Here is a 17371-nt window from a genome sequence, read left to right as displayed (position 1 = left end):
TCAAAATAAACGTATAGTAGTACTCATTCTGCAGAATACTTCAGAATAATATATATTACAGCACTGTTCACTGATGCTGCTGGAGCCACATTCAGCTACTTTATATACTGTTGGCTAGTTTAATATATAATAATACAGTATTATTTATTAGTCGATGTATGTTCTGTATTAATAATCAGAATCTGCAACTAAAGTTATTTAATAAATGTTGAGTAAAAAGTACAACATTGGCTTCCAAAATGTAGTGAAGTAAAAGTATAAAGTAGCATGAAATGGAAATACTCAAGTAAAGTACAAGTACCTCAGAACAGTGTTTGAGTAAATGTACTTAGTTACATCCCTCCACTTCTTGTAGGCGCTGCAGGTTGAACCCAGATCAGTTTGTTTGTTTGTTTGTTTGTTGGTTTGTTGTCATAAATAATGTCCCGTCTCAGATCAGCATGAAGTCTAATTACTAACTAGTGTGACAGTGTCTCCACCTTGTGGTCAAATGTAGGAAAGACAGACAGGAAAAGACACTGACAGGGCTGTACAAAATAATGGGAACACCACTGAGAGAGAGTGCGGGACAGTCCAGCAACCCGCAAAAAAACCCCACTACTGATCCAAAGAATCCAAAGTTTCATCATGTTTGTGTTTGTGTGATGTTTGAAATGTCTAAAAGCTGCCATTTGACCTGAAGTTCTGTTTGTGTGTAAACAGTGTGTGACGGTTTCATTACTCTTCTTATATTTGAACCCCCCCCCCCCCCCCCCCCCAACATTGTCAGACTGTCGTGTCGTATCAGGAAACGCTCCACCACTGCTGCCTTCAAGTGCCATCGGAAATATCTGAACTCTAACACGGAAGCACATTCTCAACAAACCCAAACAAATAATTTAAACAATAATAATTAACAGTGTTGTGTTTCTATTATGAGGTTTTAATGTAAATGCCAAACATTTGACTGATACATTCATTAAAGCATCGTCAGTTACATCTCACGTGAATTTTCTTCTCTTCATTTTAACAAAAAATAACTTCAGCAAAACAAAAACTATCAAACCATATTTCTGCAGCAGTCTTCAGTTTGTCCGTTTTAGGTGCTAAATCATTGAAATGTGCAACAAAAGGCTCTGACACAGACTTCCAAACTAAAAACCGTTGGGGTTTACTAGGCGTACCTGAAGGCATCGTGTGACCTTTGTGTTGTGACACAGAGTCCGTCCTCAGAGTCCGTCCTCAGAGTCTCATCCAGACGTTCAGAGAGCTCGCTCACTGTCATGATGGCGTTTGTCACTCTTCTTCTCCTCCTCCTCAGTCTGTCCCACTCAGCAGCAGCAGACAGTGAGGCGGGGGAGGTGGAGGTGGAGGTGGAGGTGAAGGAGGCTGACGTCAAACAGCCGAGCGTCCAGCCTGACGTGTGGACGGAGGTGAGGGAGCTCAGAGACCTGGTGGTGGAGCAGAGAGCGGAGCTGAAGGTCCTGAACAGCAGACTGACGTCCACAGAGAGACAGCTGCAGGAGCTGAGAGCAGAGCTGCAGACCCTCATGAAGACAGGTGGGTCAGGCAGGAAGTACTCAGATCCTTTACTGCAGTACAACTACTAATACCACACTGTACAAATACTCTGTTACAGTAAAAGTCTGTGAGTACAATCAGTAAACTGTCCTTAAAGTCTTCCAGCAGTCAGATGTCCCCGTGTCTACCCCCCTGTGTCTGTCCTCCTGTGTCTGTCCCCCTGTGTCTGTCCTCCTGTGTCTGTCCCCCTGTGTCTGTCCTGTGACTGTCCTCCTGTGTCTGTCCCCGTGTCTGTCCCCTGTGACTGTCCTCCTGTGTCTGTCCCCCTGTGTCTGTCCTGTGACTGTCCTCCTGTGTCTGTCCCCCTGTGACTGTCCTCCTGTGTCTGTCCCCGTGTCTGCCCCGTGTCTGTCCTCCTGTGTCTGCCCCCCTGTGTCTGTCCTCCTGTGTCTGTCCCCGTGTCTGCCCCGTGTCTGTCCTGTGACTGTCCTCCTGTGTCTGTCCTCCTGTGTCTGTCCCTCTGTGTCTGTCCCCCTGTGTCTGTCCTGTGACTGTCCTCTTGTGTCTGTCCCCGTGTCTGTACCCTGTGACTGTCCTCCTGTGTCTGTCCTCCTGTGTCTGTCCCCCTGTGTCTGTCCTCCTGTGTCTGTCCCTGTGTCTGTCCCCCTGTGTCTGTCCCTCTGTGTCTGTCCCCCTGTGTCTGTCCTGTGACTGTCCTCTTGTGTCTGTCCCCGTGTCTGTACCCTGTGACTGTCCTCCTGTGTCTGTCCTCCTGTGTCTGTCCTGTGACTGTCCTCTTGTGTCTGTCCCCGTGTCTGTACCCTGTGACTGTCCTCCTGTGACTGTCCTCTTGTGTCTGTCCCCGTGTCTGTACCCTGTGACTGTCCTCCTGTGTCTGTCCTCCTGTGTCTGTCCTGTGACTGTCCTCTTGTGTCTGTACCCTGTGACTGTCCTCCTGTGTCTGTCCTGTGACTGTCCTCTTGTGTCTGTACCCTGTGACTGTCCTCCTGTGTCTGTCCTCCTGTGTCTGTCCTGTGACTGTCCTCTTGTGTCTGTACCCTGTGACTGTCCTCCTGTGTCTGTCCTGTGACTGTCCTCTTGTGTCTGTACCCTGTGACTGTCCTCCTGTGTCTGTCCCCCTGTGTCTGTCCTGTGACTGTCCTCCTGTGTCTGTCCTGTGACTGTCCTCTTGTGTCTGTCCCCGTGTCTGTACCCTGTGACTGTCCTCCTGTGTCTGTACTCCAGTGGAGTAGAAGTACCTCAAATTAAATGAGTAGACTTGAGACTTTAAGATTGAATACATCCTCTGGGGACCACGAACGTCCACAGCAGGTTTCATGTCAACCCTGACATCAGATGTTTTGTCCAGAATATTTCCAGTGAAGTTTATTGGAAAATGGGCCATTAGGTTACTGGTTTATCTCGTGTGTGTGGAAACGTCAGGCAGGTCTAGAGGTCGGGGTTACCGAGAACATCAGGATTCATCCGCTGGAAACCATGAACATCGACATCAGACGTAACATCTGATGTTAAGAAAGAAATATTCCTGTGTGTTGTGTTTTCTCAGAGGGCCCAAAGGTGGCGTTCACTGCTGCTCTGACAGATTCAGGACTGCTGGGACCCTTCAACACCGACACCACCATCGTCTACTCCAATGTCTTCACCAACATTGGCCTGGCCTACAACCCCTTCACAGGTGCCGCCTGAACGCTGCGCACGTCGAACACCACTGCAAAATCAATACAATCAATAAAACAACTTGATTTTTCCCAACTTTTATTTCTGCAGGTATCTTCACAGCCCCCGTCAAAGGAGTCTACTACTTCAGGTTCACCGGCATGGATTACCGCTCTGAGGTGCACATGGGTGTGGCGTTATATAAGAACGGTCAGCGACTGCTGCTGACCTACGAGATCAACGTCAATAATGGATATTTTGAACACATGTCCAACGGAGTGACTCTGGAGCTGCAGAGCGGCGACGTCGTCTACCTGCGTCTCCCTGCGAACAAAGGACTTTACGACAACAACGAGAGCCACAACACCTTCAGCGGCTTCCTGCTTTTCACTTTGTAATCAACCAATCATGACAAGGTGATGTCATAGCAGCAACGAGCAGATTAGCATGAGCTCATTCCAGCGATCCTGGCTTCCTCACGCCGGCTGGCAGCTGCTTCTAGAATAGATTTTAACAGATTACTGATCACTTACAAAGCCCCGAGAGCTCCTTGTTGTTCCAAAGTCCACTTTGATTCACGGAGGCCACAGAGCGTTTGCAGTCGGGGCTCTCAGACTTTGGACGGACCTGCCGGTGGAGATCAGGGAGGCGAACTCTGTCTTTTAAAACACTAACTCACTTTTTTTAAAAGTGCCTTCTGTTGATTTGATTCATGTTGTACGTAAATAAAGTTCATTATTATTATTTTCATTATTATTATTATTATTATAATGGTCCAACTCTCTGGTCTGTCATATTATAGCAGTGCAGCCGGCGATGGCCACGCTGTCTCAGAAGGAAAGAATCAATCGATCAGACTCCGTCTCCGTGGATTGTTCCCTTTTAATGAAGTCAGAATGAAAATAAAGCCCGCGAGGCAAACACACAAACACAACACAGCTGTTAGAGAGAGAGGCGGCGCTCCACTGCGGCGTTAATCATCAACACCGTGAAACTGGGCCGACGGGGTTTGATCTGATCTGCGTGCTGAACCGGTTTATCTTGGATCCAGTAAAGGCCAAAGGCTGTTTCTGAATCAGCTGAACACAAAGCTCCAGTTTCATCCTGTAATCCAATTTAAAGTCAATAAATAAACTCAAGAATAATCAGAAAACCAGCATCAACAAATCTCTAACAAAGAAGCCCCCCCCCCATCCTCCCCCCCAGTGAGTCTGAACTTCACAGTTACTGAGTGAACGAGATGAGCAGGTTCAGGTTACTGTGCTACTGAAGCACAACGGGTGAAGAAGGCCACAGAGGTCAGAGGTCAGCGTGAAGTGGCCTTTAACAACAGAGAGAATCAGTCTGAGAAGATCCTTTAAAGTGCTTTAAAGAACGGATCCTCGACCACCAGCCCCGTTACATCCAACACGATCCAGCTCATCTAGAAACTTCCTGTCTGTTAAAGAAAGTTTCTTCTTCTCTTTGACTTCTGCTGAAAAACAAACGCTGTGAAGCCAACTTGTTGGTGTTTCTGGCAGCCAACAGGAGCAGTCAGCTACAGTCAAACACATCCACTATTTTACATTTTAGGAACCACCTGAAACTAACAATCACTCTCATCCATTTTATCGACGACAAAGTGCCGTGATTTCATCACACGGTTTCGGTTAACTTGAGTCAGTACAGAAAAGGTCTTTGTGGGGAATCCTGGTGGGTCACTGGAATCCTCCAAAACAAAAGCTTTCTCAAATGTGAATCCTCAGATCCTTGAAGAGGTTCCAGAGAACAAAATCACAGTTCAACTTTGCTGTCATTTCGTTTTTAAACGGCTCTCTGTTCTGCAGGATCGAACCTCTGCAGGGTCACTTACTGGACCTGCTTCTCCAGTGTGTGGAGTCCTGGACGTGGAGTGGTTTTGACTTTCTCATCTAACTCTCTACAAGAAAGCACATTAGCATATTTTAAGCTGAAGTTAGGGTTAGCTAAAGGTTGTATTGTGGTTAAGGTTTGAACGAGAACGTGGTCTTCGGTCTCTGAAATCCATTAGAGGACCGGCGGCCAGGTCTCCGTCACGTTTTATGATCCGTTTTCTCATCTGGACATTTTAAAAGCACCACCAATCAGTGACTTCCTGCCGAGTACGGGCCGATGCTGATTGATTACTCAGAGCGTCCATCGCCGGTCGACTTCATCGACCGCTCGCCTACATCTCGTCAGCGTGCGCAGGTTTGGCGGGATCGCGGCTTCCTCCTTTTCCCGCCGTGGACCTCAGACCCGCCGCCCGCGGCTCAGTCTGCCCGGCGACAAGAGCTGAGCCGTTCCCCGATTGGCTCCCCTCTTGGGCCGCCCCGTCGAAGCCTGTACTTTCAGGGTTTTCTATTGGTTCCTGGTTCCTGGGCGGCGGCGAGGAGTCGGCATCGTCTGCTGTCGGCCGGGAGGAGGAGGGGTCCGTCAGGATGTTTCTGGAAATCACTAGAATGATGAAGAATAGATTATTTCTTCTTCGTGTCTGTTGAATCAAACGTAGCAAAACATGTGAAAGGAGGAGATCACGAGTCTCCAGCAGCTGATGAAGCCGCTACGTGTCGTAACACAGCTGGAACAGATGTTTGTGTGGGAGACCGGATCTGAATCGTTCTGCTTTCTTTTCTTTGATAAATGCTAAATGAAAGAACTTCCCAGTGGAAAGGAAGACGCCATGATATGTTATAAACTCTGTAACTCTGAAGATGATCTGAGCTTCAGGGGATTAAACACAGTTTAAAGAACAGGAAGTGACGTCGAGAGGGACCGACCTCCGCTGGGTCTGTAGTCGTCGTCTGCAGACGAGTCGCGGCTGAACGGACTGAAACTCGGCATGATGATCAGACCCAGAGAGACCAGGATGATCTGAGGACACAAACACATGTCCATGAATACACTCCGGCCGTGTGTTCACGGTCCGCTTTGAGTCGGAAGATCCAAATCTATAAGAAATGACAATTTATCTAATAAACACGTTTCAATTCCCGAAAACCTCCTTTTTATTAGTGGATTTTGGACAGCAGGGAAACACTGAACTGTGCATTTTGTTCTGTCCCCTGTCGAAGACATAATGTCTCCGAATCAACTGAAGCACAAACAAATTAAAAACAGACCAAAGTGTGTTTGAACCAGAATTAATGATTAATCATTAATTAATGATGTCTTAATGAAACCAAACAATAACACACACACACACACACTCTCAGCGTTTCCTACCAGTAAGCAGGTGCTGGTCTGGGCTCCTTTACTGACCGTCTGTTTAATCAGAGACTGAAGCTGTCGCAGCTGAGCCAGCAGAGACCTGAACAGCAGGAAGACAGCAGCATGTGTTACATTAAGAGAGAAGACGGAGACAACAGACAGAAGAAGACAACAGACAGAAGACAACAGACAGAAGACTCATCTGATCTGGTCTAGAACTGGAATGCAGCATCGAGGTGTCTTTCTGATTTGAGCCTGAAGACTTTTGTATGAACTCCTTTGACACAAAGCTGTTAGATTTAATAAACGTGCGGATCCACATGTATTTATGGACCAGTCAGCATTAAATACACGATGTAATAATAAATGCGGTCGTACGTGTTGCGTCTCTCCAGCTGCTCCACCGTCCTCTGCAGCTCCTTGTTCTGCGACGAGCAAGCCGCCGCCCTGCTCTCCAGCCCGTCGACGTACTCCTTCCTCCTCCGCCGGCTGTCCTGAGCCGACTGCTTGTTGCGGATTTTCCTCCGAACTCTCTTCAGGATTCTTTCCTCCGCCTGTAAATAAAGGTTCAGTCATCGTCTCTACGCTGTGATTCACTCTGTCAGCTCAAAATGAAAGCTCCTGCGGTGAGTTGAAAAGACGAGTTGCTGCTGCCGTCGCTCTCGTTAAAACCTCCTAAAGGTAATTTTTTCAGGCGGTTCGGGGATCTAACCGGAGCGCAAAGGTTTAAAGACTGTGTGAGCAGATCTGAAGTCAGTGTTTCAGCAGTCTGACCTTGGTGAGAGGAAGGTTGTTGGGCAGAGAAACTCCTTCCTGGGTCAGCAGCTTCTGTTCCTCCTCGGTCAGCTGGAGATCTGGGTACAGCTGCAACAGCAGAAGAAGAGTCAGTCCTCCGGCTCAAAGCTCAACTCTGAACGTCAGCAGGAACACAAAGTCTCACCAGATCATCGTCGGGACTGGGAGGGTCCGCCGCGGCCCGACCGCCATCGAGGCCAGCCGCAGAAAGCGCGGGCAGCTCGTTGACGATGCACGAGTCTGAAAACAACAGCTGAGAGCTCCATCCATCTGTACAGGACAGGAAGTGACATCACGGTTACTGAATCGACGGCAGCCGAGCGCGTCCGAACAAGTGACCGGTCGGCTCCGTTAGATTAGCTGTGTGATGCTTGTAACCGTGGCAACAATCCGACCAGACCTGCAGACAGCAGCTCTTGTATCTCCTCTTTCTTTCTGCTGTTTCTTTGTCCTCTCGGACACTGACACCAGTTACTGTTTGTCACAACAGAAATAAACTGATGCAAAACCTTTCTGTCTCAAATACTTTCTGCATTCAAAGCACCAAAGAAATACTTATTTCACTTTCTCGCTTCGAGAACAAACATTTGCGTCAATAAAACCTCACCGAGCTCTATGGAGACCACGTTCTCTTGTCCGGGTTCGGTCTTCACGCCGCGCAGGCCGCTGATGTCGTAAACCACTTGGTAGACGGTCGCCGGGGCCGGCTGGGTGGTCGCCGTGGTCCCGGCTGTCACCATGGTGACGGGACTCTCAGCTACAGGATCCTCAGAGACGCCGCTGTCGCTCTCAGTCGAGGCGTCCGCGGGCGGCCCGCTGGGAAACACCTCATTTGGGTCGACGGCGTGAAGGACGTCCTCCAATTCGCTGTCATTCAGCGTCTGAGACAGAGTCAGAGGGTCGACCGATTTAACAGACCGCATCAGGCGACCTCACCTGTGCTATCCATCACACACATGCTGAAGCGCGGACTCACACAGTCGGGGTCTACTGCCCAGTCCTGCAGGGGTTTCTCTGGGCCGCTGAAGACGAGGTCGGAGCAGGAGAAAGGAGCGTCCAGCTGCCAGCTGTCTGCCGCCACGCTGAGAAACAGCTGGTCGCTCTCTGGATCCATGACCTGAAACACATGAACACAGTCCGGTCTGAGCCTGATCACTGGTCTGAGCCTGATCACTGGTCTGAGCCTGATCACCGGTCTGAGCCTGATCACCACTGATCACCGGTCTGAGCCTGTTCACCGGTCTGAGCCTGATCACCGGTCTGAACCTGATCACCAGTCTGAGCCTGATCACCGGTCTGAGCCTGATCACCGGTCTGAACCTGATCACCGGTCTGAGCCTGATCACCGGTCTGAACCTGATCACCAGTCTGAGCCTGATCACCACTGATCACCGGTCTGAGCCTGATCACTGGTCTGAGCCTGATCACCGGTCTGAGCCTGATCACCACTGATCACCGGTCTGAGCCTGATCACCGGTCTGAGCCTGATCACCAGTCTGAGCCTGATCACCGCTGATCACCGGTCTGAGCCTGATCACCGGTCTGAGCCTGATCACCACTGATCACCGGTCTGAGCCTGATCACCGGTCTGAACCTGATCACCGGTCTGAGCCTGTTCACCGGTCTGAGCCTGATCACCGGTCTGAGCCTGATCACCAGTCTGAGCCTGATCACCACACCAACCAAGGACATTTACTCAAATACTGCACTGAAGTACAAATACGTATACTTGTACTTTATTGAAATGATTGATCAATGAGTCGATTGACAGATCATTAATTGTATTTAATAACACACACACACACACTCACACATATATACACCCACACACACACATACATACACACACATATATACACACATATATACACACACACACACACACACAGACACACCCCCACACACAGACACACCCCCCACACAGACACACACATATATACACACACACACACTCACACACACACACACTCACACACACACACACACACATATATACACACATATATACACACACACACACAAACAGACACACCCCCACACACAGACACACCCCCCCACACAGACACACACACACACACATATATATACACACACACACACATATATACACACCCACACACACACACAGACACCCCCCCCCCACACAGACACACACACACACACATATATATACACACACACACACACACACACACACACACACACACTGTCATCGTGTCTTTATCTCTAAGTATCAACAAGTACCTGATAAATGTACTGCAGTAAAAGTACAATGTTGCCCTCTGCAGTGCAGTGAAGTACAAGTACAAAGCAGCATTAAAACACTGCAGTAAAAGAAAGTAACTGAGTGCAGTACTCGAGTACATGTACATATTTGGGTTGTATGTTCCAGGCCCGCGTGAAGCCCGCCAGCACGTGTTTCTAACCTGTTTGTGAATCAGCTGTTAGTTGTGTGTTGGCTGTGTATCAGAGCTCAGACCTGATCCTGGTTCAGCCGGATCAACAGAAGAAACCGCACATTAATATTGATACTCACCGTGAAGGCTGCTGACAGACTCCTCTTCTTCTTCCTCTTCTTCCTCTTCCCGGTTCAGATCCTTGCAGCCAATGGAAAACCAGCAGAAGAGTTTGGTTTGACAGGATGTGTTCACAGTCATCGTGTGTTCCACATGTGTTCACATGTGTTCCATGGTGCCTTCATTTGCTCATAGTTCTAATATTTACCGTTAGAAACATTTTGAATGCACAGGATGTTTTAAATAAAGTCTTGTGGTGATGAAGAAAAGGAACAATCAAAGGTCTTCATTGGCTTTTGAGATCCGTCCCGACATGTTTCTACCAGGACTGCTGTTGTGTTGTGGCTCTTGAACACAACCCTCCAAAGGAAACCTGGTCCAGCTGCTGAGACCAGCGTCAGTGTGCAGATGTGGAGCAGCAGCTCAGTGGACTCACACCCAGCTGTTGGATGTCTGCTGCGCGGGACGCTTGTGACGTGGAGTGCAGTTTGGCGGAGGAGCAGGACTTCGAGCAGGTCCATAATAACACAAGTTATTACACAAGTTATTACTCTGTCAAAGAAAAGATTAGTGATTATTATTATTAAGCTATTTCAATTGAGGTTTTCCTGCTTCAGAGAGAAACCGTGACTTCGTCAACAGCTGTTGGTCAAACTTAATATTCTTAATATATTAGTTTGAGCTGCTCAGTTTCAGTTTAATTAACACAACTTAAAGAATAATCCCAGTTTATTACGACTTGTTTTCATAGACTGGAGCATCATCACAGTTTAACAGTTGATTCACTGAGTTCCCTGAAATCAATACATAGATAAGTCTGAAGTATATAGAACTTTAAGTTCGATCGACAACAGTCTTTTTACTTTAATTTGATTTGAGTTTATTTAACAGGGACAAGTACTTTGTGGTCAATGGTCAGTTGTATTAATGTAAATGCAACAACCTCATAAAAAAGGCTGATGGTAACAAGTTATGCATTCAACATTGTTAGCATTCCTTCATGCTAGTTTTTGTATTAGTCTAGTTAAATGTTAATATGATAACAATCATTAAGCTGAGCCTCAAATCCAAGATGGCGCCGCGGATGGCTGCCTCGGTCTGTTGGAGCGCATTGTTTTGCCTTGTTTTGTTTGTAAACAGCGTTTTCTGTTTTGGTTCACGGAGCTCTTTCACCAGAGAAGAGCTCATGAACATCAGGGGAACATCTCCAGTGGATTTGTTTCCCGAGTTTCTTACTCCTTTAACTGCTTTATGGGACATTCTGGTCAAAGGTGCTCTCACCTTTGCAGCTCTACGTCGACGTAGAGGGAAACGTGCCGGTGCGCTCGTGCGTCTTCGCCGGCGAGGACAACGCACACCGCTACCCGGAATAGAGCCGGCTCTTTTCCCAAAGAAGAGCCGGTTCTTTTGACTCGGCTCCCAAAGAAGAGCCGGCTCTTTCGACTCGGCTCCCAAAGAAGAGCCGGCTCTTTTGACTCGGCTCCCAAAGAAGAGCCGGCTCTTTCGACTCCCGAACGGCTCTTTATTTAGGATCTTTTGTAGCCTATATTTTACCTTAACTTTGGTTTATGTGTTGAAAACCCTTTTGCTTTCAGTGTTTTTATGAGAGACCTTATAATTGCCTAATTCTGTGCATTTATTCTGTGACAAAATCACTCTTACATTTGTTTATTTCAATTAAACTTTTTTATTGCACAAATTAACAATAAACTTCTCTTGCCATAATGCACGTTCTGTGTCATATAGTTTTGGGATCATTGTTTGGGAAAGTGTTTTTCTACTGGGTAGAGTGTATGTGGGATTTAGGGCTTTGACAAAGAGTTTCATTCCTTTGTCCTCCTCAATGGAAAAGGGTTGAAAATCAGAAGCTACCATTTTAGCCAACTCATCATCAATATTGTGCTGTTTGGCTGGGGTCATCAGTTTTGGTAAACTGACTTATTTTGCTTTGAGTTGCAGTAGGAGGGGTTATACTTGCACGCATGGTGATGGCAGTAGACGTTGCAGCAGCTGTTGTTTTGGTATGAGACACACCAGGATCAGTAGATGGTGAGCTGGCTTGCCCTCTCTCCTGGTATGTCTTTGCAGGTTTGTGGTGGAACCTGCTCTTATAGTGACTTTCGTTTTGCAGTGAAGGCACTCTGCTTTGTTGTTCCCAATATCTTTAAACTGCAGCCAGATGCTGCGTCGCTTTCTAGTGTCACTCATAGTTAAACTACACGACAATGCAAGACGCACACACGCTCCTCAGTCCTCACCGCTCCGTCTCTCTCTTCACTTGCAGTGGAGTCAAGTGGAGTGTCTGCCCCGCCCCCCTCTCTGTTTACACATCCTTAATTCTCACGTGAATGCCGCATGCTGGTCGCCATGCTGGCCAATCATAACAAAGCTCTGTCGTAACCAGAGCTGGGACTGAGCACTGAAAGTGAAACCTAAGCAGCGAATGGAAAAAAACTGGGAGCCGGCTCTCACTCGATGCGAGCCGGCTCTTCTGATTCACTACAAAGAGCCGGCTCTCACTCGATGCGAGCCGGCTCTTCTGATTCACTACAAAGAGCCGGCTCTCAGAGCCGATGCTTGTGCGCATGACCCATCACTAATTTCTCTCTAACGTGCGCTCACTGGGGAATAAGATGGAGGAACTCCAGCTGCTGATGAGGAGAAACAAGGACTTTTATTCATCTGCTGTTTTGTGCTTCACGGAGACATGGCTGGGGGAAAGAACTCCCGACGCGGCGCTGCAGCTGGACGGATTCCAGCTTCTCCGAGCGGACCGCGACGCGCACCTCTCCGGCAAAACAAAGGGTGGAGGTATTTGTTTCTACATCAACAGCAGCTGGTGTAACGACGTGACAGTGATGCGACGGCATTGCTCTCCTTCCCTGGAAACTTTTTTCATAAACTGTAAACCTTACTACTCCCCCCGTGAGTTCGCTTCATTCATTCTGGTCGGTGTTTACATTCCACCGGAGGCCAACGTGCAGGACGCACAGCGCGCACTCGCCGACCAGATACTGGAAACGGAGCGGACCAACCCGGACTCCTTAGTTTTTGTCCTCGGTGACTTTAACAAAGGTAATCTCAGACACGAACTCCCCAAATACAAACAGTTTATTAAATGCCCCACCAGGGAGGGGGACACTCTGGATCACTGTTACACCACAGTCAGTAACGCTTTTCACGCCGTCACCCGCGCTGCACTGGGACACTCTGACCACGACATGGTCCACCTGATTCCTGCATACAGGCAGAAATTAAAACTTTCTAAGCCTGTTGTGAGAACTTCGAAGAAGTGGACCAGTGAAGCTGCAGAGGACCTGAAGGCGTGTTTGGACTGTACTGACTGGGATGTTTTCAGGACTGCTACCATCACCGACTCTCTGCTGGACCCCCTGCAGTTCGCCTACAGAGCCAACAGGTCTGTAGACGACGCCGTCAACTTGGCTCTACACTTCATCCTCCAGCACCTGGACTCCGCGGGATCCTACGCCAGGATCCTGTTTGTGGACTTCAGCTCTGCCTTCAACACGATCGTCCCGGCTCTTCTTCAGGACAAGCTCTCCCAGCTGAACGTGCCTGACCCCACCTGCAGGTGGATCACAGATTTCCTGTCTGACAGGAAGCAGCACGTGAAGCTGGGGAAACACGTCTCAGACTCGCGGACGATCAGCACCGGCTCCCCTCAAGGCTGCGTTCTCTCTCCTCTACTCTTCTCCCTCTACACCAACAGCTGCACCTCCAGTCACCACTCCGTCAAGCTCCTGAAGTTCGCGGACGACACCACCCTCATCGGACTCATCTCTGGAGAGGATGAGTCTGCCTACAGGTGGGAGATTGACCATCTGGTGACCTGGTGCAACAGCAACAACCTGGAGCTTAACGCTTCAAAGACAGTGGAGATGGTTGTTGACTTCAGGAAGAGCGCAGCCCCACCCGCCCCCATCACCCTGTGTGACTCTCCAGTGGACACTGTGGAGTCCTTCCGTTTCCTGGGCTCCATCATCAGCCAGGACCTCCGGTGGGAGCTGAACATCAGCTCCCTCATCAAGAAAGCCCAACAGAGGATGTACTTCCTGAGGCAGCTGAGGAAGTTTAACCTGCCACAAACAATGCTGGTTCACTTCTACACCGCCATCATAGAGTCCATCCTCACCTCCTCCATCACCGTCTGGTACGCTGCTGCCTCCACCAAGGACAGACGCAGACTGCAGCGTATCATCCGCTCTGCAGAGAGGGTGATAGGCTGCAACCTCCCATCTCTTCAGGACCTGTACTCCTCCAGGACCCTGAGGAGAGCAGGGAAGATCGCTGCCGACCCCTCCCACCCCGGACACCATCTGTTCGACCCCCTCCCCTCTGGCAGGAGGCTGCGGTCCATCAGGACCAAAACCTCCCGCCACAAAAACAGTTTCTTCCCCTCTGCAGTCAACCTGACAAACTCACACTGACACCCCCCCCCCCCCAGAACACAAACACAAGCTATACGTTATATTAACGTACATCACCCCTGTCCCCCCTGCGTTACATTAACGCACCCACCCCCTCCTGGACACTTTATCTGGACACTTTACTTTATTCTGGTCAAAACTGCACTGTTTGTTTTCTGCACTGTTTGTTATTTATCTTGTTTTTATTTTTTATTTTTATTCTATTTTACTTTTTATATTCTACTTATTTGTTATCGAATCAATAGCACCTTCAGACCACAGCAAATTCCTTGTAATGTATGTTACTTGGCAATAAACAGTTTCTGATTCTGATTCTGATTCTGAAATGTCCTTAAATGGCTCCTCATTTTGAGGCTCCTCAGGCGACGCCCTCAGGGCAAAGTTTATATTCTTTTCTGAATATCTAAAAACAAAACAATCTAAAAACACCAAAGATGTTGCTCTAATTTTCAACAAAACCAAAAGTTTCGTGGTTTTTTTTGTGTGTAATCAACATTTAGGCTTCTCCAGCGTGGCTGTTCATATTTATACTCTAACTGATATATATATAGATATATATATACGTGGAAAAACTCAGAACAAGTCTCCAATATGTTGGAGCTCCTTTTAATACATGTCACATTTCATTTGAAGAAAAGTGAACTCTCCTTGAGCTACAGCTGCTGTGTTGACAGTTGTCAGCATTTGTATTCATGTTGCAGGTCCTGAACCTCTGCACGAGTGATGACCTCAAAGGATTGGACTACATGGCTACTACCTTCCACCGCTGGCTGCAGGAGCCTGGACGTCACGTCTTCGTTGCTCGGATGAACAACAGAGTGGTAAGGACTGAAGACTGTCACCAGAAAAAAAGACAAAAGTTCTTGGAATACGATGTACCACCAGTTCTTCTATTTCTTTTCTCAATTCAAGTTGAAATGATAGTAATGATAGTCCAGCTCACCTGCGTGTTCACCTGTAGGTGGCCCTGGAGTCTGCGCTGCTGGTCGACGGTGGTCAGACAGCGGTATTTCAGGGCCGCAGGGTGGTACCTGATTTAAGAGGCAGCGGCATCGCTGGCACCCTCCAGGGGCACGTGAAGAGCTACATTCAGCGCCACTACCCAGAAGTCTCTGCTGTCAGGCTGAGCCGAGGAGACCAGCCTTCACCACAAACACTGGCCAAGTACCGACTCATAGCTAAGGAGGTGCGTCACGTTGTAGGGAAAAGACTTGCCTTTTGGTTAAAGTTAGGGTTAGGCTAACGACACGAGGCTAGCAGAGTGATATCACAGGAGGAGGTAGGTGTTTGGCTGTCAGTTGTTTTCTTATTGCGCTGCATTTCCTGCGTGATCCAATCAGATGTGATGGATTTGATTTAAATATCTCTTGTAACTATACCCTGCTAACACGTTCAGGAAATATGTGATTAAATAATAAGTAAACCAGACAAAGAATCTGATCAATGCTTCACTACCTCACTAGCTCAGAACTGAACTCCTGATGTGGCCCTCTGCAGGCTATCTTGTCTTTGTGCTGCGAGGCAGCCGACCTTGGCCGTTTTATTGCTGAGCTTCGCTCCAGACTCCCCTGCCAGGCTGACTTCACCCCCTACAGCCCGGTGACTCTGAGCCAGCAGCAGGCGGAGACTCTGATCCTGACCGACCACGTGGTTTCCAACCTGCTGCCCGGTAAAACCATCATCAATGACTGGGAGCCTCTGAAGCCCATGGAGGCCAACCTGGAGGTGCTGCGCCGCAGGGGGCTGACGTGGATTGTAGACCGTGAGTTTGAGCCCACTACCATCAGCCTGTGCATCAAACCGTACCCTGTCCCCTACCGCCACGATGCCCTGCACTTCAACATCAATATCTTCGGCCGCAGTTTGGCTTCAGTGTGTGCAGTGTTTCTGGCTCAGCTCGAGGCTTTGCTGCCGAGTCTCCGAGGTTACCTGGTCTTCTTCACCTGCGTGGATCCTGTGGTTTGGCCAGAGTTACGCCAGATGTGCCAGAACAACAGCAACGTGTCATTCTACATGGACTACTGCGAGGTGCTTATGTTGGAGACAGACCTCTGAATGGCTTTAAAGGGGCCCACAAAATCCTGAGTTGGGGTCTGAGTTCCTTAAAGTAGTATCAGTTGTTCTAGAGGGGTTACGAGGGGTCCTTGTGGAATTCCACTGGTTTCCAGAGGTCTTTGTGGGGGTTCGAGGGTCCCAAAGTTATTTCAGCTGTCCTTCAGGGTTTTCAGAGCTGAGTTTTAAAGCAAATTTCAGGGATTCCATGTCAACGAGTAACATGAGTCCAGGGGTGATTTCAGGGGGTCTTGATGCATTGTAAGGGGTCATTGTTTGATTTGAACTTTGTGTATAAGTTTCAGGGGCTCAAGAGAAGATTCCAGATGTACTTTGTGGGGGTTCCAGGGTTTTTAGGGGTCTCCAGTGAGTTTCAGTTCTGTTGTGGCATTCCAGGTGTTCTCAAAGTGTTTCCAGGATTACAGGAAATCTCTGGGTTCATCAGGGGTTCCTAAAGGTAGTCCTTTAGGAACCCCTGACTAGTATGGGGGTCTTGAGGCATTGTAAGGGGTCGTTGTTGTGTTTTCAACATTGTTTATAAGTTTCAGGGGCTCAAGAGAAGATTCTGGTCCTATGAAATCTTGAGTTGGGTCCATGGGTCTTTGAGCAGTAACAAGAGGGGTTAGTAGGAGTCCTCATGGCGTTTCACTGGTCCTTCACAAGTTTTAACTTCTCCCAATGGGCTTCCAAAGGTACAAAGGTGCAGGTTCCAGGTTTTGAGAGGGATTCCAGGTGTTGTTGAGGGGCTCTTCAGTTCCATGTGACCTCGGAAGTTATTGGGCTTTTCTGTTCTCAGTGTTCTTTCTGTGTTAACCATAAATGTAAAGAATTTAGCCTGTAAACTGATAATAAAATGATAAGCAGCACAGTAGGTAACTGGGGGTCTCTGGTGTCAAAATGAGACACTTGAGACAAACCTCAATAATAAGAGGTGCATATTTTTTATCCAAATCGGCACGTGAAACATGTCCTGTCCTCTGCATGTGACATATCTACCAGTGGGAAGATTCTCTTCTTTTAATAAAGTCTTTTATTGTATGTCTGGAAGATAAGGTTCATCGTTTATGATCTCACATGATTTTCTTCAAATGTCACACTATCAGCATGTTATGTCTTATTCCTATTTTTATTTTTATTCTTATTCTTATTTTACCTTTTATATTCTACATATTTGTT

General features: G+C 48.1%; 3 protein-coding genes across 3 annotated transcripts; 2 read left to right on the top strand and 1 right to left on the bottom strand.

The window, feature by feature from the left end:
• The first annotated feature begins 1265 nt into the window (after positions 1-1265).
• LOC139290055 (complement C1q-like protein 2) lies at positions 1266-3575 on the top strand. The gene is made up of 3 exons (XM_070911747.1): positions 1266-1539; positions 3068-3196; positions 3289-3575. The coding sequence occupies exons 1-3, from the start codon at positions 1266-1268 to the stop codon at positions 3573-3575; spliced, it is 690 nt and encodes a 229-aa protein (XP_070767848.1).
• A 1787-nt stretch (positions 3576-5362) lies between these two features.
• LOC139290747 (cyclic AMP-responsive element-binding protein 3-like protein 4) lies at positions 5363-8293 on the bottom strand. Its single transcript, XM_070912603.1, has 8 exons — positions 8156-8293; positions 7787-8060; positions 7325-7449; positions 7159-7248; positions 6763-6938; positions 6400-6484; positions 5955-6048; positions 5363-5631 (listed from the first exon to the last, which is right to left on the bottom strand). The coding sequence occupies exons 1-8, from the start codon at positions 8291-8293 to the stop codon at positions 5363-5365; spliced, it is 1251 nt and encodes a 416-aa protein (XP_070768704.1).
• A 1851-nt stretch (positions 8294-10144) lies between these two features.
• LOC139290848 (histidine N-acetyltransferase-like) lies at positions 10145-16276 on the top strand. Its single transcript, XM_070912716.1, has 4 exons — positions 10145-10210; positions 14845-14964; positions 15105-15329; positions 15641-16276. Exons 1-4 carry the CDS (start codon positions 10145-10147, stop codon positions 16196-16198), a joined length of 969 nt encoding a protein of 322 aa, XP_070768817.1. The 3' UTR covers positions 16199-16276.
• The last annotated feature ends 1095 nt before the right edge of the window (positions 16277-17371 follow it).

This window comes from Enoplosus armatus, chromosome 9 (assembly GCF_043641665.1).
Source record: "Enoplosus armatus isolate fEnoArm2 chromosome 9, fEnoArm2.hap1, whole genome shotgun sequence".
Lineage (NCBI taxonomy): Eukaryota > Metazoa > Chordata > Actinopteri > Centrarchiformes > Enoplosidae > Enoplosus > Enoplosus armatus.
This window is presented reverse-complemented; position numbering and strand designations above follow the sequence as displayed.